Below are 22060 nucleotides of genomic sequence, written 5' to 3' on the forward strand. Positions count from 1 at the left end.
GTAAAAATTACCTATTGTCAGGACAGTATAAGAGCACACGAAAAGGAATAAAATGGAACAGTGTTGGCGTTTTTTTTAATGCAAAACTGTTTTCTGCAGCCAGTGCTTCTCGCTTAATAGCTGTTTTGGTAAAGACAGACATTTGGGTACCAAATGCACAAAGAAAAACAGATGACTGCACAAAGAAAAGCTGCTGATTTTGAAGCTACACCCATTCCAGCTGGTGTAAGCCTGTCCCCTTTTGAAAATGTATGGTCTATGTTGCATCACAGTAGCGGGTACCCTGCTATCTTTTTATGTCTAGAAGGTCATTCTTGCCCTCATCCAGCATGTGCAATTGTAATCTCTCTAATGCTGGAGCCCAGTGTGAGCTTGAACTATAGATTTTCTTAATGGAACTCTGTGCAAACTTGATAGTGTCTGGAAAGGATGCAGGAAGGGGCACAACGCTGAGGCTGGTGATGCTGCTCCATGCCCTAAAGCTTTGGGATGATGACAGTGCAGTCACCTCTCCTTCCTTTTTATTGATGGACTAATTCAGCAATGCTTTGGAGACACCATTCCCCTCCAAACTCTGTTGGTCAGAGTTTCCATACGCTTTTAGGGGCAAGAAGGCCAAAAGTTGCCTGACTTCATACAGGCTTTTGCCAGGCTGGGTCATGTGCTGAATGGCACCAACATGTACCTTGTTTGAGATAAAAAGAGAAAGAGGTGCCTCTAAGTGTAGACTTTAAAAGCACATTTTATTAAGTACAATGTACACTCACATCATTGAAGTTGCAGATTCTAAATAGGCACCCTCCTGGAAGATCCAAGGTGCCTATTGAAGTGCTGCCATCCCAAGGAACGTGTCTCCTCTTCACCGTAGCCGGCAATGATGGCGGAGCAGGAGCGAGAACGAGGCTCATTATCCACAACAGTGTGGTCTGCCTGTGTGGTGCCAACGGGTGGATCGGTTGGCCAGTCAGATCAGGGAGTGAGGAAGAACTACTGTAAGTCAGTGTGAAACACATCAACCATCTCTCTCTCTCTCCCTTGCTTTTGGATTGCATTTTTTTTAGTTATCTGTGTTTGAATGAAGTTATTTTTGGAGGTGTGCAGCCATTCAGACATTGTTGTTTGTACTATATGGCTTTGAGCTGAGCTGGCACCTTTTTGAGCTGAGCAAGTTGAGTCATGGGTTTGGACTTACCTAGAACAGAGGTTATTGGATTGGAAATCTAAGTTTTATCTTCACTTACAACTTTTATGGGGGGGTTGCATAAATTACTACCCAGATCTTACACATCACTTAGCAGATTTTTTCAGAAGGAGCAAGAATTCAGCAGGATTATGCATCCCTCAAAAAACCACTGCGCGAACACCTTGCAGATCAGCTAGTGACTGGTGCGTCACAGCGCAGGAATGTAGATCCAAAGCTCTGGTCCTCTAAAGACCGATGGTGAGCAGTTTTCTCCAGCAGGAGCAAGAATTCAGCAGGATTACACGTTCCTTAAAAACCACTGCGTAAACACCTTGCAGATCAGCTAGTGACTGGTGCAGCACAGCGCAGGAATGTAGATATAAAGCTCTGGTCTCCTCTAAAGACCGATGATGAGCAGTTTTCTCCAGAAGGAGCAAGAATTCATCAGGATTATGCATCCCTTAAAACCCACCGCAAGAACATCTTGTAGATCAGCTATTCACTGGTGCGGCACAGCACAGGAATGTAGAGCCAAAGCTTTGGTCCTCTAAATATTGATGATGCGTAGATATTTCCATCAGGAACAATAATTTAGCAAGATTATGCATCACAAAAAAAAACAACTGCACAAACACCTTGCAAATCATCCTGTGACTAGTGCGGTGCAGCGCAGGAATGTACTTTAGATCCAAAGCTCTGGTGAACCTGCCATGAAGGTCTATGTCCAGGCACCTTTTATTATAGGGTGCTCCTGTGTTGTCCCCATGTCATATACTCTCCTGGAAAAAACTACAAACAGCCATGCCAACACATATTGTTAAGCCTTGCTGAAGCTGAGTCAGAGCAATGATGTGCAGTGTAGTATATGCATGTACATAGGCAGTGGCTGAAAGAGACCTCCACTGTTAAATGTAATTAAAAATAAATCCCCTGTGCACCTTTCCTGGTGCTCAAACTACTTCACTGGTTAAAGAATAGAAGAGAAAACGAATTTGAGGAATTAGATGTGTGGAGACCTTCACAAAGTAATTGTACAGACTTAAGGAGTGTTCACATTAATAGGAGTAGGCTTGAAATCCTTCAAACACAATGTAAAAATGCACATAAGATTTTACATTTTGACAATAGACCTGCTTTAAAATAGGACACTAAGGGAAGATAAGGGGCTTTTCTATTTGCTTCATCTCTAAAATGTATAGGAACATATGCTTTAATTGGATCATTATTAGAGTTCCTCTTCTTTTATTATGTGGGCTTGAAAAGAAAGAGGAGAAAGAATGTTTTGATCCTGAATTGCATTGTAGCATTTTACAAAGTGAGTAAGCAGCATTTTATAGAGAGCTACAGTACTATGATGAAAGGATGTCTGGTCCAGGGCTTTTGTGGGTTTTAATTGTGACAAAAAAAAGGTCAAAAGTTGGTAAAGTTAAATGAGAATCAAACTAGAGATATACTGGGGGATATTGCTTATAGGTTTTATGACCTATACCCAAAATACACCTCTCATTTGTAGTAGTTATAAACCACACATTAAGTATGGTGAGGTTAAAATGATTTGCCCATTTCATGAAAGGTCAGTAACTTGTTCAAAGAAAACAGTAGGTAGAAAGACTGTCATGTTTTGTGCCTGAATTGCATTGTCGTATTTTATAAAGTGGGCAGGCAGCACTTTATAAGAGAACTAAAGGACTAAGATGAAAGGATATCTGGTCCAGGGCTTTTTCATGGTTATAATTGTGACTAGTTAACTAAAAAAAAAAAAGGGTAAAAAATCGGCAAAGCTAAATGAGAATCAAACTAGAGATATAATAGGAGATATTGCATAAAGGTTTATATGACATACAGTATATCCAGAATACATCTTTCATCTTTAGCAGTTATAAACCACACAATAAGTTTGGTAAGGTTTAAATTCATTTCATGAAAGGTCAGTAATTTGTTCAAAGAAAATACTAGATAGAAAAACTGTCATTCTTTTGCTTATCCCTCCTGCTGTGCAATAAAATAGGGATTTTGTGGCTCACCTAAAAATACAGAAAAACATGCAAAAACCAAAATGTATTCTCCTCTTCTTTTCAGAGCATCATTTCTAGTTCATATACAGTATGTTTACTTAGCTCCTAAAAACTATCCACTTGCTTCCCAAGCCTATTCTGACACTTCTCACATAGGTGTAAAAATCTTCTGTCTTTTTCTTTGCTAGAAACGTACTTAAAACCTCTAAATAGTATATATTTTAAACAGAGGCGCTAGAGAAAAAAATGGTGGGTATTGCAATCTTTTATGTATGGGTATGTCCTTTTGGAGGAAGTGGTTATATTTGGGAATAGCTGTCTGAAACATAAACAGGGATACATGAAAACAAAAACTGAATTAAAATAGTTATAGTTAGAAAGCAATAGGGCTCTTTCACACGGGCGGTCCGATCAGACCTGCCTGTCAGTTTTTTAGGCGGATCTGATCGGATCCTCCATGCAGCTCTATGGGGCAGCGGGTGTCAGCGGAGGAAACCCTATTTTTCCATCCGTTCAGTAATCGGAGCGGAGCGGATCTGATGAGAGCGGACAAGCGGTCCGCTCTGCTCCGATCCCCCATAGAGGGCAGCGGGTGCTGAGACACCTCCCTCTCCGCTCTGCAAGCGGAGACGGAGCTGTCATCCGCCCGGCTCAGTGGGGATCGCGGATCGATCCCCGCTGAGCAACACGGATCCGCCTGCGGAGGCGGACCGTGTGAAAGAAGCCATACTTAGAAAACGTGGATATTATCAGATCAATTTAATGCTTTAAAACATTAGCAACTTTACTGAGTTAAACAGGTGTGGACCAATTTTGCAATGTAGCACTCACGGATGATATAGTGAAAAGAGTGGAGTGTAAGTAAAAGGATAAATTCCTTATGTTTTACGAGTTAAGTTTTTGGCATTTAAAGTAATACTTAGAGTGGAGTTCCACCCTAAAATGTAACTTCGGTCCATCTTCTTCCTCCGGGTCACCTGAAAAACAAATGGATAATCGCAATTTTTTTTTTTTTTACTTACCTTGTTTTAGAAGATAATATACTTACCTTACTTCCTCTTCCTCCCTCGGCGGCCACGGCGATTCGTCACTTCCTGGCTGGCAATGATTCCTGGGAGCTGAACGTCATCGCTCCCAGGAATCAATGCGCCTGCACCGGCCCCGACCTCAGTTCCGGTGCAGGCGCGTCATACCTTGCTAAACAGCTTCTGGGCATGCCCAGAAGCTGTGCAGGGATGACGCTGCAGCCCCGGAAGTGACGGCGGGGCCGGTGCAGTGCATCATGGGATGGAAGAGGACGCAGAAGAGGATCGCGCTGGCTTCAAGCTGCCCACACCTGAGATGGCAGCGCTGGACAAGACATTTTCAAGGTAAGTATTTCTTCTAAAAGGTAAGTACAACCCGGGACAGTTCAGAGGCTATCCATTGTGGAATGCACTGGCCCTGACTGTCCCGGGGGTATTTTTATGTATTTTTTTTGTTTTAGGTGGAACTCCGCTTTAAGCCTTAAATTAAAAAAAAAACAATAAAAAACAAAGGGGGTTTTCATTGAGCAGCCCTCAATCTTTCTCTTCTCAGGTCCTCAACCGCCACTCTGGGCTCCTCCCCCCTGCCAAGTGCCCCCATAGCAAGGCATTTGAGCTGGGACATTTCTGGATTCAGATCGGGCCCAGGTAAGTGTTAGGCGGGCTGCGGGGGGAGCTGCATAGGAAAGGTTTTTTACTTTCATACATAGAATGCATGAAGGTAAAAGAACTTCAGCCTTTACTACTACTTTAATTGTGTTTGCAGGGAAATTTGTTTACTTTGATCCATAGACATTACTCTAAGAGAATAAAAGTGCAGGCTTTGTCTTGCATTTACTGTAAGCGCAAACTACTTATAATGAATATCAAAGAACTGTACTTAAAGTTTTTACTCTGTCTTAACCTTTAGTTTAGTGAAAGAGGTGAAGCTGTACTGACTTTCGTCAATCATCATCCAATCATGAAGTTAAGTTCTGCTGAATTACATCATCCAATCATCATCCATTTATGTGCAACACAAAAAAGAAAAGGATTTTCATCAGTGTTAAATTTGTCAACAAAAATATTTTTGTCATAGTTGTCATCAGATCTTTTCAGTGATGAAAACTAAATTAAAATCAGTTGGAACCCTGAAGGAAGACAGGGGGGAAATGGCAGCACCCTGTGACCAATAGCAGCACTCACAGCACAGCGCTGAAGGGTATCACTAGCCTGGTAAGTCTGGCCATATTGTGCTAATATGCCATACTAGCACATTAGGACCTAATGCTGAAGGCCAGTTTACGTTTTAAGGGGGTTAAATGCTACTTTAATACTAAAATTGGAAAACTAAAATCATAAAGAATAACAAAAGAACCAATATTGTAAGGAAATATATAAAGTAGCATCATAATTTAAAGATATTTTTAAATTATCATATTATGTTGTTACAAAAGAGTAAAGCTGAAAAACACACAAATGTCCCTGTGAAACATTTATGAAGTGTGCAGATTCTTTGGCGGGGGGCCTGGCGTTCGTCAGGACGGTTGTTGACTGGGTTTAACATTCCAGGATGTGTGGATTCTATTACGGTACCTTTTTCAGTTTAATCTGACAGACTGGGTCTAATTTAGAACAGAGTTGCCATATAATGCTGTTTTTTTTGCCTTACTTTAAATCCTGTTTTGATGGTTGAGTCCTAAAACTTGTATAAAGCAGCACAAGATGAGGGTTACTCTAATCAAGGGGTAGACACCCTTTTTGGGCACAGTGTGCCGAAAAATGTTTTCAAGAAATTGGGAGTGCCAGATACATAAAAAACAACTGTCAACTAGTGATGTCGCGAACCTAAAATTCGCCGTTCGCGAACGGCGAACGCGAACATCGGCAAATGTTCGCGAACCGGGCGAACCGCCATAGACTTCAATAGGCAGGCGAATTTTAAAACACACAGGGACTCTTTCTGGCCACAATAGTGATGGAAAAGTTGTTTCAAGGGGACTAACACCTGGACTGTGGCATGCCGGAGAGGGATCACGCAAAAAAAAGTTCTTAAAAATTATAATTTTTTGATAGAGAGCCAATTATTGGAAAAATTAAAAAAAAAATAAAAATAAAAAATTTCTTTGGATTTAGCATCTGGGGGGTCTAAAAAGTGTACCTGTGAAGTTTCAGCTCTGTAGCATGTCCAGAACCCCTAAAAAACAGCATTTGTCTTATATTTCCAGGAATATGGCTTCTCTGCGGCTGGCTTTTTCTCTTGCAGGCATTTATCGGGCATTTTTTTAGGCAGGCATGTCATTTTTTGTATTTAGTGTCTGGGGGGTCTAAAAAGTGTACCTGTCAAGTTTCAGCTCTGTAGAATGTCCAGAACCCCTAAAAAACAGCATTTTTCTTATATTTTCAGGAATATGGCTTCTCTGCGGCTGGCTTTTTCTCTTGCAGGCATTTAGCGGGCATTTTTTTAGGCAGGCATGTAATTTTTTGTATTTAGTGTCTGGGGGGTCTAAAAAGTGTACCTGTCAAGTTTCAGCTCTGTAGCATGTCCAGAACCCCTAAAAAACAGCATTTTTATTATATTTTCAGTAATACGGCTTCTCTGCGGCTGGCTTTTTCTCTTGCAGGCATTTATCGGGCATTTTTTTAGGCAGGCATGTCATTTTTTTTATTTAGTGTCTGGGGGGTCTAAAAAGTGTACCTGTCAAGTTTCAGCTCTGTAGCATGTCCAGAACCCCTAAAAAACAGCATTTTTCTTATATTTTCAGGAATACGGCTTCTCTGCGGCTGGCTTTGTCTCTTGCAGGCATTTAGCGGGCATTTTTTTAGGCAGGCATGTCATTTTTTGTATTTAGTGTCTGGGGGGTCTAAAAAGTGTACCTGTCAAGTTTCAGCTCTGTAGCATGTCCAGAACCCCTAAAAAACAGCATTTTTCTTATATTTTCAGGAATACGGCTTCTCTGCGGCTGGCTTTTTTTCTTGCAGGCATTTAGCGGGCATTTTTTTAGGCAGGCATGTCATTTTTTGTATTCAGTGTCTGGGGGGTCTAAAAAGTGTACCTGTCAAGTTTCAGCTCTGTAGCATGTCCAGAACCCCTAAAAAACAGCATTTTTCTTATATTTTCAGGAATACGGCTTCTCTGCGGCCGGCTTTTTCTCATGCAGGCATTTAGCGGGCATTTTTTTAGGCAGGCATGTAATTTTTTGTATTTAGTGTCTGGGGGGTCTAAAAAGTGTACCTGTCAAGTTTCAGCTCTGTAGCATGTCCAGAACCCCTAAAAAACAGCATTTTGCTTATATTTTCAGGAATACGGCTTCTCTGCGGCTGGCTTTTTTTCTTGCAGGCATTTAGCGGGCATTTTTTTAGGCAGGCATGTCATTTTTTGTATTCAGTGTCTGGGGGGGTCTAAAAAGTGTACCTGTCAAGTTTCAGCTCTGTAGCATGTCCAGAACCCCTAAAAAACAGCATTTTTCTTATATTTTCAGGAATACGGCTTCTCTGCGGCTGGCTTTTTCTCTTGCAGGCATATATATCAGTGGTGGGTGGGCAGTGGCACAGTACACTCTCTGTGGACCTGACAGCAGTCACTGGCACCCAGGCAACTGCAATTTAAAAAATATATATATATTTTTTTACTTTGCAAGCTGCTGTGCCACTTTATATATCAGTGGTGGGTGGGCAGTGGCACAGTACACTCTCTGTGGACCTGACAGCAGTCACTGGCACCCAGGCAACTGCAATTTAAAAAATATATATATATTTTTTTACTTTGCAAGCTGCTGTGCCACTTTATATATCAGTGGTGGGTGGGCAGTGGCACAGTACACTCTCTGTGGACCTGACAGCAGTCACTGGCACCCAGGCAACTGCAATTTAAAAAAATATATATATTTTTTTACTTTGCAAGCTGCTGTGCCACCTTATATATCAGTGGTGGGTGGGCAGTGGCACAGTACACTCTCTGTGGACCTGACAGCAGTCACTGGCACCCAGGCAACTGCAATTTTAAAAAATATATATTTTATTTTACTTTGCAAGCTGCTGTGCCACCTTATATATCAGTGGTGGGTGGGCAGTGGCACAGTACACTCTCTGTGGACCTGACAGCAGTCACTGGCACCCAGGCAACTGCAATTTTAAAAAAATATATTTTATTTTACTTTGCAAGCTGCTGTGCCACCTTATATATCAGTGGTGGGTGGGCAGTGGCACAGTACACTCTCTGTGGACCTGACAGCAGTCACTGGCACCCAGGCAACTGCAATTTAAAAAATATATATATATTTTTTTACTTTGCAAGCTGCTGTGCCACTTTATATATCAGTGGTGGGTGGGCAGTGGCACAGTACACTCTCTGTGGACCTGACAGCAGTCACTGGCACCCAGGCAACTGCAATTTAAAAAATATATATATATTGTTTTACTTTGCAAGCTGCTGTGCCACTTTATATATCAGTGGTGGGTGGGCAGTGGCACAGTACACTCTCTGTGGACCTGACAGCAGTCACTGGCACCCAGGCAACTGCAATTTAAAAAAAAATATATTTTTTTTTACTTTGCAAGCTGCTGTGCCACCTTATATATCAGTGGTGGGTGGGCAGTGGCACAGTACACTCTCTGTGGACCTGACAGCAGTCACTGGCACCCAGGCAACTGCAATTTTAAAAAATATATATTTTATTTTACTTTGCAAGCTGCTGTGCCACCTTATATATCAGTGGTGGGTGGGCAGTGGCACAGTACACTCTCTGTGGACCTGACAGCAGTCACTGGCACCCAGGCAACTGCAATTTTAAAAAAATATATTTTATTTTACTTTGCAAGCTGCTGTGCCACCTTATATATCAGTGGTGGGTGGGCAGTGGCACAGTACACTCTCTGTGGACCTGACAGCAGTCACTGGCACCCAGGCAACTGCAATTAAAAAATATATATATATTTTTTTACTTTGCAAGCTGCTGTGCCACCTTATATATCAGTGGTGGGTGGGCACACAGTGGCACTGCAGTGGGCACAGTACACTCTGTGGACCTGACAGTAACTGGCAGCCCAGGCAACTGCAATAATAAAAAATATTTTTTTTTTCAATTTATTGCAACAAGATGCTGTGCCACCGTATATATATCAGTGGTGGGCAGTGCACTGCAGTGGGTACAGTGCACTCTGTGGACCTGACACAGCACTCACTTCAATTATGACAGAGGAAAAAAAAAATATTTTTTAAAATGCAAGGTACTGTGCCTGTGCCACCCGAAATGAGTGTGGTGTGCACACAGTACAGTCTGTGGTAGGTCTGTGGCCTCTCACACACAGCGGGCAGGCAACTACAGTGTACAATAGATATATATAGATATATATATAAAGAAAAAACTCTATTACCTTACCAGCCCTTAAAAGGGCTTTTGGGGACACTATATATATATATATATATATGTATATATATATAAATTTAAAAAATCCTCAATTACCAGCCCTTAAAAGGGCTTTTGGGGACACTAGATAGATATAGATATATATATATATATATATATAAGAAGAAACAACTCAATTACCAGCCCTTAAAAGGGCTTTTGGGGACGCTAGGTATATATATATATATATATATATATATATACATATATATATATATATATATATATATATAAAAAAAAACACAAATACCAGCTCTTAGAAGGGCTTTTTGGGGTGCTGATATTACAGCAGTAGTGGACCAAGAACACTGCAAGACCAGGAACACTGACTAACTGTCCCTAGCTTAACAGCAGCAGCAGCAGCAGCAGCAGCAGCAGCAGCAGCTCTCTCCCTACTCTCACTACACACACTGCTTCAGAATGATCTAAGATGGATGCTGCCTTTGCTTATTTATAGGAGGTGGGAGGGTGTGGGAGGGAGGTATGCTGATTGGCTGGAAATGTGTCTGCTGACTGTAAAGTTCAGGGTCAAAGTTTGCCTCAATGATGTCTTATGGGGGGCGGACCGAACATCGCATATGTTCGCCGGCAGCGGCGAACGCGAACATGCTAAGTTCGCCGGGAACTGTTCGCCGGCGAACAGTTCTATACATCTCTACTGTCAACTTCATATAAAGTAAATGCTGTAAACCACTTGAATAATAGTAAGAAATCAACTGAGCTTTGCACCTTCACACATCAGATCAGCCCCAATTCCCGCACCTTCACACATCAAATCAGCCCCAATTCCCGCACTTTCATACATCAGATCAGCCCCAATTCCCGCACCTTCACACATCAGATCAGCCCCAATTCCTGCACTATCACACCTCAGATTAGCCTCAGTTCCTGCACCTTCAAAACTCAGATCAGCCCTAATTTCTGCACCTTCACACCCTAGATCACCCCCAATTCCTGCACCATCAAACCTCAGATCATCCCAATTCCTGCACTTTCACAACTCAGTTCAGCCCCAATTCCTGCACCATCACACTCAGATTGCCCCAATTCCTGCACTATAACACCTTAGATCAGTCCCAACTCCTCCATTATTATTATTATTATTATACAGGATTTATATAGCGCCAACAGTTTGCGCAACGCTTAACAAAATGCATCTTCAGAATACACAAAAGACAACACAGCTAGTCACTCACAGGTGTCAAAACAGTAGGAATCAGCAGATTCCTGCCCTTGCCATTTGCATTGTACCTAAACGTGTGTGCAAATGTAGCCTCAGAACAAGGTTTGTGACCAACTACTTTAGAAAAAAATTTACTAGAACCTGTTATAACGTGCAGTTCCCTTTTAAAACCTCTAAAGTAGTGGTTACAAAGCCGGTTATAAAGCATGACATAAAGCCAGATATATTGGAGTACTCACAAAGCTACTTATTAAGCAAAACTCCTCTATAACTGGCTCTACAAGTAATGCTTAGTAACTGGCTTTGTGAATACTAAAAAGCCAGTTATAAAGCATTAAGCCTCGTACACACCACTAAACTGACTGCTCAGGTCAGAGCCGCTGTACTAACAACCCGATGTTAGTACATCAATTTTCCCACTAACATTTGTGTTCTGACAGGGGGACAGCCCCCCAACACTCTGATCAGCACTCTCAGTCATTGGCAAAGAGCACTGATCAGGAGTCACTTGGCAGACCTTTTTTGGTCATGAGCTTTCGACAGAAGCCAGCCGAATGGCCAGCTTCTGTCAGACTGGACGCCGTACACACAGGCTAAAGCTAGCCGACATGCGACCCGTGTGTACTAGGCTTTACTCACAAATTAACAAAATTAAGCCAGTTATTAGGAAAAATTCCTTTCTAAGTGGCTCTGTGGATAATGCTTTACAACTGGCTTTGTTAGTACTGCAAAGCCAGTTATAAAGCATCACTCACAGAGCCAGTTATAAAGGAGTGTTGCTTTATAACTTGATTTTTGAGTATTACTTTTAGTAGTTCTTTCAAAGCATGTTAAATACTTCATCCACAGTCAACTTTCTGGGTAGAACGGTCTCCCCTTTAGCTTGAACCAGACACATGACTGCTATGGGAGGGGTGCGAGGCCATGCTCCCACCGCCATGGAATATGACATGACATCAAGGGCAGCACACTTGGGATGGCGCACCTCTAAATTTTGCACCCGGGGCCAAAGCCCGGCTGATTCCCCCCCTCCCGCTACATCACTGCCTGCTACACCACTGCCTAGAGACAGCAGGTGCACACTGATTAGAAAAGCCTGGCCATGAGCCGGCTGATTAGAAGACTGCTGTCACATAAGAGAAAAAATAAGAGCATAATTACCATTGTCAAAAGAGCACTGTCTGGCCCTGGAGCTGCGGGAAAAGAAGTGGGAGGTGGGTGTACACCAGCTGCACTGCTTTCCCTATAGGCGGCTGCAGCACCTCGCCAGCTTTCATGTGCAGGAGGCGGGTTTGAGATCCCCCTCCCACACATGAAAGCCAGCAAGGTCATGCAGCTGCATATATGGAAGGTGATGCTGTGAAAGGCCTCAGCCCCTCCGTCCCTTCTTCTCGTCTGGCATCCTGGTTGCCAGGGGACCGGCGGCTGCCATGGAGTGGTTTGGTGGGTGGGGGAATGGTGAGGACTCCTTCAGCATACATCGGCACACTGGCCCTGCTGCAATCCACACATCCATCCACGGTGGATCCACCCATGGCCGGCCCTGCATTCCGCCGTTATGCAGCACATCCGCTTGCGTGTCACAAACAATGTCACAGCCTCTTCCAGCCTCGGCCCACCGGGAACATGCCTGGTGCGCCCTATGGCCAGTGCTTCAGTGTTCTTCCTGTGAGCCGTGTCCCTACCTGACCCTGATCCCTTGCCGGGGTACAACAGCCCTGGCCTACACACCTGTCTACAGGGTATCTGCTTCAATCACTGCCCAAGCAACACCGATTCCAGACTGGAGTTCTGACTGAATGCAGTCTCTCGTTCATGCAGCAAACCTACCTGTCCTGTAATGTGAGTTCTCTCTTGAGATAACTATTTTGAGAAAAGGCTCTAAAAATATTATTTTATCAATTTTCATCATTCTGTGTTTTCTGCTCTATTGCGGCTCTACTGTTTTAGAAGTGATTCCGCCTATACTCCTCAAATTCTAGTAAACTGTTGGGGGCCTCATCATTCCTCATAACTACATTTATAACAACATGAAGCTTATTGAGCCCACTTCTTGATGTCTTTCCAATCTGTTTTTGTGATATTATGCTATAGTGAATCATGTTTTTTGGTGATATTACAATTTTACAGTTTATTTTAGGTATCAAGCTGTTATTATGGGCACAGAATAATTTACTTTCTGTAGTTCTACTAAAAAAATAATATACAGTATATATGGTCCTCCATAGTATGCTCTAGGCACATGATTCATCCCTGTGTTGTACTGCTGCCAAAAGAAGTGAAACAATCATAGGAGTAAGGCAAGTATACAGTGTACAGAATGCCCTCAGTGGTGTAATGACTGGCAATGGTTACAGTGCATTTGAGTTTTTTAACAGTGTCAGAAAATCTTAGGTGATTACAAAGTGATAAGGAAAGATGATTTTTTTTTTTAAAGCGTTAAATTACAAGGTGGCTTGTGTCTCAATAATGTATGTAATATATTTTTTTCTTTAATAAAAACAGAGCTTTTCTTTAAATAAGGTTTGGAATTTCATTGGAACAAAACTTAACACTATCCTAAAATTAAAATTGGAAGCACAACCTTGCAAATCAGTACAAAAATACAGTAAGGACACTTTTGTCTGTTTTTTGTTTTACTTCAAACTGAGTATTTCCAGCAGCGACTTCTACAGTATATGATTACTTTGTATCATCAACATAAGAACATTTCACATTGCAGAAGTTGTGCATGGAATTCAATATTGTTTATATAACTCTCTATTCTGGTTACACTGTTTAAGCAAATGAATTATTGCAATTTATTCAATGTGGCAAACTGTCATCTACGTATATTTGTAACACAGGTAAAGGCTAAGGCTGAATTTTAGGCATGGCAATTTTTGCATCCAACCTGGACCATTGTAAGTATTGTATGTATGTGTCATAACTGTGGGATCCCCACAGGTAATTATTGTAGTTGTCACTAATTGTTGTTAGTTTCCAGGTCCAGTGCTGAGTGGCTGTCCCACTTAAAGGAAGTCATCTGTTTTACACAGGCACCATTTAGAGAGCACCATGCATTTTGTGAATGAATGTAAAATGTTCTCTGATTGGACACGGTGGAGACTGTGACATCACTGTCCTGCTTCTTAACTGCGTCCAGTTAAATAATGCTTTGCATTTACTGAGGAAATGCAAAGTGTTCTCTGATTGGTGCTTATGCCAAATGAGCAACCTCCTGTGTTCACAATACAGCAGGGCAGCCACTCAGCATAGGACTCTGAAGATAGCCCCAATTCCTGAAGTAGTGGTGCCGACTACACTGATTTAAAGTTAACATGTAAATCCCACAGGTATGGTACATGCACAGTTACATAGCTCCAAGGTGGACCATTGTCCCTGTGACACTATGGAAAATACGATAAATAGAAACTGCTAGTTTCCTTAAAAAGAACCCCCAGGATGATCCAGGATCACAAGAAATCAAAGCTGAGATCAGTTGAAAATAATGAAGTGCTTTACATTTGCTTCCAACTGCGTGTTATTGAACCCCAAAGACATCTATGGCTGATGCATTATTTTGACAGTTTTTGGATGGGGAGGATAAAAGATGGAGCTTCAATTAATTAAATTAATTAAATTAAATCTCTGGATCAAGGGTATCAAGGTAAGTAGAAAAGAGAGCATCTCATTGATAATTAAACTGGGTAGAACAAGAGATTCTGAAACCATGGTTTATTCCTAATTTCTTCTCTAGGATTCCCATAGATATGACACGTCTACAGATCTATGGACAGTGTGAAATGTTTGCAGATACCCACTACCCAAACCAATCTTGGAGTAGACATCATCAAAAAAAAATTACAGCATGGTCGCTACAGTTACCATAGAATAAAGTCATAAGACATTTTACAAGACTTATCTACTATGTAAATAAAAATGTTCCTTGAGAAGCATACAGTTCACAAACAGTTTTTAGGATGGGTTGTTCTAAACAACTTTTTAGCTGATGTTACTGTTTTATACCTACAAGACAAAGTTTAAAATCCAGTGCCTTCTTTATTTGGACCCAGAGGCCCTTGTATTCCTGTAGAAAACCAACTAGAGGATAATTACTACAGATTTTTTGTGTTTTACACATATGCTCTGTTCTGTTCTGTTTTCTATATGAATATATAGTATGTTAAATTTACTTTAGCATGTGATCCTGGGTATTCAGCTGTAAAGCCATGTTTGGTCTTTCACAGCCGTGCTAGGGGTTAAAAAGAGGGGCACTCCCTGCTGAAGTCTGGAAGACCTTTGAACACTCAGTGGATTTTGGATTTAGTAATCCTAATGTAGTATTGTGGAAGTTTGGGTTCTTTATAAGCAGGTTACAATGTTTCCAAACTGTTTTTATACCCTTATGATGCTGATTTAAACATAGAATACATTACAACAGTTAAAATATATTATTTTCATACAACAGATTACATCTGTTTACTTTGTGTTATTTTAATGGTAAACTGCATATAACTTAAAAATGATGTACACATTTGCATATGAACTGTCTACATATAAAAAGATTTATAATTCTGTCCAGCCATTTTTTTATTTCTATACCTCTGTATGTAAAAAATAGATTTAATAATATTAAAAGAATATGCAACAGCATTAAACTTCCTATTTAATATAACAGTCTTTATAGTACCATAAATATCACTTAAAAAATATTTTCTAAACAGTTCTTGGTTGATAAATTCAGATATTCGATAACATGTATGCCTTATCTATACATGTAAAAGCAAATAAAACCGCATTTTCTTTGTGTAAAAACTAAACTGTTTCCCTTAAGATAACCACAGAGCCTATAGGTAATGCATCTATTGAGGCCAAATCCTCTGCATCCTCCACTAATATTGCAATGCTAGAAATATATTTGTTTACCAGAGGATTTGGCCTCAATAGATAAGGTATACAGTGAATTATTTCGAGAATGCCATTATTGATTGAGAAAGCAAATGCTAAAGCATTTATCAAGTGTTTTGCAGTCATTTAAAAGTAAAGCACTGAGTGTTCGCAAGTTTTTCTAATGTACAGTATTTGTAATCACTAACAACATACCTCCTCTATTTGCTACCTTTTGGTCCATGTTGTGTTCTATCTGCTCAATAAGTGCAATTGTTATACTGTGTTTTTTCAAAACATCTGAATAGACCTCCTAGCTGTTATTTTGGGAGAACAGAATGATAAAATATAAATTTTCCGAATGCATAGACCCCGTTAAATAAAATGGTGGCCCCTTCAATTTTTCATGTCACATGATATTAGCGTGAATGTTTATTAAACACATAGTTTCAGTTAAAAATCTATTCAAATTATTTGTCACGCACACACAAACAAAATATACCTTAATACCATTTTTGTAGCAACTAAAGATGAGATTGTGTCAAACAGATACTAAACATGTCAAGCCTTAAAATTGCATGTTCCAGTGTAACGGACTCAAACTACAATACCCAAAACTGTCAATAGGTGACACTTTATTACCTTCTCCCCTGGCCACAGCAGATTAAAAATTACAGTGCACTGATGATTTGTAATGGATGTTTGGTGAACATCCTCTGTTTTCCCCACAGGCACCCAGAAAGGACAACAGAGCCAAATGAAACATAGCAGGGAGGTCAAGCATGAGGGTTCCACCATGTGTGAAAATGATTGGGAAGCTTTACAGCCACCTGTATCACTTCCACTAGAAAGCCGGCAGTCAACTGAAAAGATGTACACAGGCTCCTTGGTTGCTATAGCACCTAGGAGTCAGTTTACAGGGCTTTATATACACCCAAGGCAGTAAAAGGGTTGAAGGAGATCTATAGGATACACTTTCATTCAAACATTAGTATTTTAACAGTGTTACAAACAATAGTTATTTTTTTGGTTTACTTTCAATTTCTAAATACTACATATCTCATGGTACCTTTCTGCCTGCAAGCAGTGAATCCTGTACTGACCCTGCCTCCTGAACATTCAGTAGAGTCAGAAGGCAGCCTCTGTGAAATGTGTGACACATGGATTGCATATTTACAGGGCATGGTGAATATGTGTCATAGAATATTAAAAATGTAAATGTGTGGGATTCTTCTGAAAGTACATTTTCAGACTGCAAGATGTTCAGATTATTAGATTTAGACTAGAAGTAATTAAATTAAATGTGCAAATGATTATATGGTTTTAAACTCTGACAATAAATACACTTTAAGTAGTTTAGAAAAAAATGGTCAGGACTGACACTACTCAATCCACAAAAATGATATGAGTTGTCAGCCTACAAAAGGACTGTCAGATCAACAGATACATTTCTGTACTTGCAGGATCTTTAAAGTGGTGTAAACTCCCACATATACCCAGTGAAGTGATTGGCCTCAGATGATACACAGAGGTGAAACAAATTCTCCTACATATGTTTTACTTGTTTATCTGAAATCGTCTCCTCTCTACACCCCTTCAAAAGGTCAGATCACGTTAAAAATCTTTCTTAATCTGTCAAAAGCACAGAGAAGTGGGCAGAGAGACTGCAGTTACAGTGTGTGGGTGATGATTGGAGGAAAGGAACACCCCCCTCCACACTTCTGAATAGACACAATCTGTTCTGAGCTCCCTCCCCGACACAGATTTTATCTCATGTGTCCAGAACTTTTCTCAGAAGTGACTCTTGCTGATAACATAGGAATGAAGCACCAGAGAGAAACAACACTTTGGAGAGTGATTAGTAAACGCTACAGATATATGTAGATTCCATGACTGAGGTTTACAACCACTTTAAAGAGATAAAACAAAGTGGGGGAGTAATGCAGAGAGGAACTGCATACTTTTATTCATTTATTTTATTTATTATTTTTGTTTTACTTATGTCCCGACATACACGTTAAGGCTCGGTTCACACTGGGGCGGCTTCAAAGTTTCCCGACTCTGAAGCCGCCCAGTGCAGCGCGCCTTCAGCGTGGCTTTCAAATGACTTCTCTAATAGAAGTCAATACAAGCCACTTTCTAGTTGCCCCCCAAGTAGTGCAGGAACCTTTTTCTAAGTTGGAGGGACTTGAGTTGCTCCGATTAGAACGGTTCCATTGCACTGAATAGAGCGTGACTTGTCAGGCGGCTAAGTCGTCTGACGAGTTGCCCCTGTGTGAACCGGGACTTATGGTTTGTAGAGGAGATCCAAAAAAAGAACATTTCCAACATAGGCAAATACTATATAGATGTTGTCATTATTACATAGCCTTGACAAAACTGTGAGATATTTTGAATCTGTGCACACATATCATTTACACTAAGGCCTCATTCACAGGGCCAATTAGTTCATGGTGCAGCGACTATGTTGTAAAAAAAACTGTGCCCAGGAGCCTGAATGTCTGTGGTTGAAGACAACTGATGCGGTAGGGACAACAGTCCTTAGACTCAATCTACTTGTGTCCAGAGGAGATCATCTGTCCCCTACCACAGGTACTCTCTGCCTGTGTGATTTCTTCAGACAGTTGCAGCCACTGTTAGTTTGTTGTTCCTTTGTACAGGCTTCCCAGCTATGGCTGTTTATACACACCTTGACTTCCAGGTGAATTTTTTTGCAACATACTTGAAGCACCATGGACAACTTGGCCAGGTGAATGAGGCCTAAGAAGTCCTAATCTTTATTTTATACATTGCATCAGTAAGGATACTGACACCTTCTGATTTACTAAGATAAAATTAATGTGAAATAACATTTTACCTAATATAGGGAATACATCTGTCAGGAAAGTTTGTTTTATTCAGCAAGGAAGAGTTAAGCAAAGCACACAGTAACATCAATTTTTCATCCCTCGGTATCTTGCCTCTTTTTACATTACCTGGTACAAGAGTGTGTCTAACATGCTGATGCTGAATACTCTGCCAGCAGCAAAAGGAAGGCGAAACATAAATGCCAGATTAGACCCCCGCTCACGTTCTTTCTGAAACAAAAAATTAGGAAACAAGGAAAGAAAAACAAAACACACTATGGTACAGTATTCTGGAACATGAATAATCAGCATGGCATAATATTATAAATAAACAGTACACTGTATATTTTCTTGTCTTTTGTTCAACAAGCTGCAGAACATCTATTAAGCAGTTTTACAAATCGGTAGTAATTTACAAGGAGATTAAGCTTAATTTACTTATTTTCCTAATTTCCCATTGGCAAAATTTCATATTTCACTGATGAACATCAATTTGCCTGTAGAAATTAGTTGAATATGTTGCTAACTGACATGCTGAATTTTAATTTTTTATTTTTTTAAATTCCAAAATAATATCTAAACCGTATTTATTTATCTATTTACATTTTCACTGATTAAGCAAGGCTCAGCTCAAAAGTGACAAAGTGTTTTGCTCTTGTAAGCCAAGTTAGTATCCACCAAACCTTCAAATGATTATACCTATCAAGGGCTCCAGCAGCAAGGATTCCCAGTAGAAATTCCTGGCTCAGCCTTTGCACAGCAGTTATTATAAAGATAAACTGGGATGTCATGCTTATGGATAAGCAAAGTTAATAGTTTTTATTACCACAAATCTTTATTCATTTCATCTAAATGCATTGAAGATAGCAGAAAGGCGAGCCAGTGTGGTTTTGGTAGATTTTAAGGGTGCAGTGGGCTTTTAAAAGATCCTGAAGGTTATGGAAGCACATTTTAAATAATGCCAGGACCAGATCTTTAGGCGCCAGAGGCAAAAATGTAGATAATGGAGTATAAACTCACCTCCAGCTTTAACCACTTAAGTACCATGTCATTTTTCAGTTTTCGGTGCGGCACCAAATGAGTTTTATATGATTTTTTTTTAAATAGATAGAGCATTCTTTTGATGGTATTTAAAAAATGCTGTTTTTTGTTTTTTATATTTTACTATTAAAAAAAAACTAAACAGTAACGTTAGCCCATTTTTTTTTTTTGTATATTGTGAAAGATGATGTCATGCCGAGTAAATAGATACCCAACATGTTACCGTTTAAAATTGCACACACCCGCAGAATGGCGACAAACTACAGTCAATAAAAATCTCCATAGGTGACAGATTAAACATTGTTAACGGTTACCAGTTTAGAGTTAGAGAGTAGCTCTTTTTTTAAAATTATTGCTCTCACTCTGGCGATCGTGGCGATATCTCATATGTGTGGTTTGAACAGCAATTTCATTGTGACTTCTGCATACGTTTTCTTTTGTGCGCGAGCTCACTGCAATGGGGGCGGTTACATTTTTTCCCCCTATTTATTTTATATATTTTTTTAATTTTAGCACAGTTTTTTAAAAAAAAAATAAAAATCTGATCACTTGTATTGCTGTCACAAGCAATGTCAACATCCCTTGTGACTGCAATAGGCAGTGACAGGTACTCTTTACGGAGGGATCAGGGGTCTAAAAGACCCTAGACCCCTCCACTACATTTAAATGTATTTAAAATGCCGAAAACGGCATTTGTGAATATTGTCACTTTTTAAATTTGGCGCCTTTAGCAGCCGAGTAACCCTGACGTGACGTCATGGATGCCGCGTCCGGGTTATGTCATCGGAGACCCGATCGAAGCCGCATCCGGCTTCTATTGGAACTCCAACCAGCTGGCGGATGCGTCAGCTGGTTGCTCGGGTCTCCCAGTGGGAGGGGAGACCCAGGCAGAGGCGGCGGGAGGGGGGGCATCCCCTCCCGCTCGCTGGAGTAAGGATCGGGTGGCTCCCAAGCCGTATCGGTCATTGCCGCCTGAAAGCCGACCGCCGACTCTAAAAAATGGTGCCAGGATGATGCCTCTAGCTGCAGGCATCACCCCAGTACAACCACTTATTGCAGCCGACATAGAGCTACATCGATTTGCGGTAAGTGGTTTAAAAAAAAAGCCCAAAAATTTAATAAAAATGTTTCCCTATATGAAAACCTCTGAAATTGCCTGTTTTTGGAAAACAGACTCCCCAAAGTGATATAATTTTTTGCCATAATTTTTGAAAACAAAGAAACATGCTGATATTAAGGGGGTTAAACATAGACCCTATGAATGTTGCACTAGATAAAATATTGTACATGTCATATACAGAGGAAAGATGAAGCGAAAGGAATAATATATTGGTCACATACAGTGGCGGGATGGAGGTGAAGTTGTTAATGTTCAGACTGATAAGGGAGGTTAGGGGTGATTTATGGTCAATAGGGACTCTATTAGATATAGTATATGTAAGAGAGGATAGTGGGCCAGAAAGTGTTAAAACAAGATCCTGTGTCGCTGCGAAAAAGAATGATTGGATCAGCAACTGCAGCTGCTGATCCACTCATTCTGAGCCCATTCATAAACACCCAGTTTCTCTCTTTTCCCTGTTGTAATACAAAAAAAAAGGGGGGGGTCAGCAGGTAACCTGCAGCAGAATTGTCCAGGGAGACTAAACTGTTAATAAATACAAAAAAAAAAAAAACATACACACAGCGGAGTAGGAACCTTGACTTAATGACCCCTAGAGTCCAATGAGAACCCAATATTGTGGAAAATTCACAGTAGCTGCCCAAACACACGTAAAATCCCATAGATTGTCAAATGGTTAGATGTTATTTTCTAAGCACTGATCCGTTGCTGTGAGACCACAGTTCCATCTGTATATCAGCTTAGTTTAGGTAGGATCTAGACTGATAAGTTGGATGAATTCATTGGCTGTGTAAAATGTTTATACCATATACTTGACAGAGTTATTTGTGTTTTGGGCCCACATTGTTGCACTCTAGTAAATAACTCTTATGATCTGAGAAAGGGAACATTTAAATATGTAAAAAAAAAAAAAAAAATACAGATTTGTTTGAAAAAGTTTCCTTCATAAAATTAAACATTTAATAGCATAAAATCTAAAGAAATCTTCCTATTTATTACTTAGTCCTATAAGTCCTAAATGGACACATCAGAAGTTTTGTTTAATGCGGAAGTCTTGAATATTTAGCTGTAATTACAGGGAGGAAATTAAAGGAATTTCAAGGTGATTCATCTGCTACTTATTTTCACCAAAAGTGCCTTTTATACGAAGCAACAGATGGAAAAATAAATGTTAAGCTCTCCAGTCCATTAGCCGCCCAGCTATTTCATTACACATTTGGATAAATAATTAATTGGACAAATTTAGATCGCCTTCAAACCTGTTTAATTGCTTGTAAATCAAGGATGTGTTTGAGCATAATGGGAAAAAATGAGTATATGGCCTCCTATTAATATTTGATGAGCTCATTCACACAAGCACAGCAGCTTCATAAATTGCTTTTTTTTTTATA

At 40.3% G+C, this 22060-nt stretch overlaps 1 protein-coding gene across 4 annotated transcripts in view; it reads right to left on the reverse strand.

Annotated features, from left to right (window-relative positions):
* LOC309561721 (potassium channel subfamily T member 2) overlaps positions 1 to 22060 on the reverse strand; it is a 1381641-nt gene that overhangs the window by 253941 nt on the left and 1105640 nt on the right. For 3 of the 4 annotated variants that reach the window (XM_082265711.1, XM_082265710.1, XM_082265709.1), the window contains one exon: positions 18638 to 18739. The exons of the other annotated variant lie outside the window; for it this stretch is intronic. In XM_082265711.1, coding sequence (XP_082121837.1) covers positions 18638 to 18739 — 102 coding nt within the window. The remainder of the gene's footprint in view (positions 1 to 18637; positions 18740 to 22060) is intronic. 4 annotated transcript variants of the gene reach the window in all.

Source organism: Pelophylax lessonae, assembly GCF_965119305.1.
Source record: "Pelophylax lessonae genome assembly, chromosome: 8".
In the NCBI taxonomy this organism is placed as follows: domain Eukaryota; kingdom Metazoa; phylum Chordata; class Amphibia; order Anura; family Ranidae; genus Pelophylax; species Pelophylax lessonae.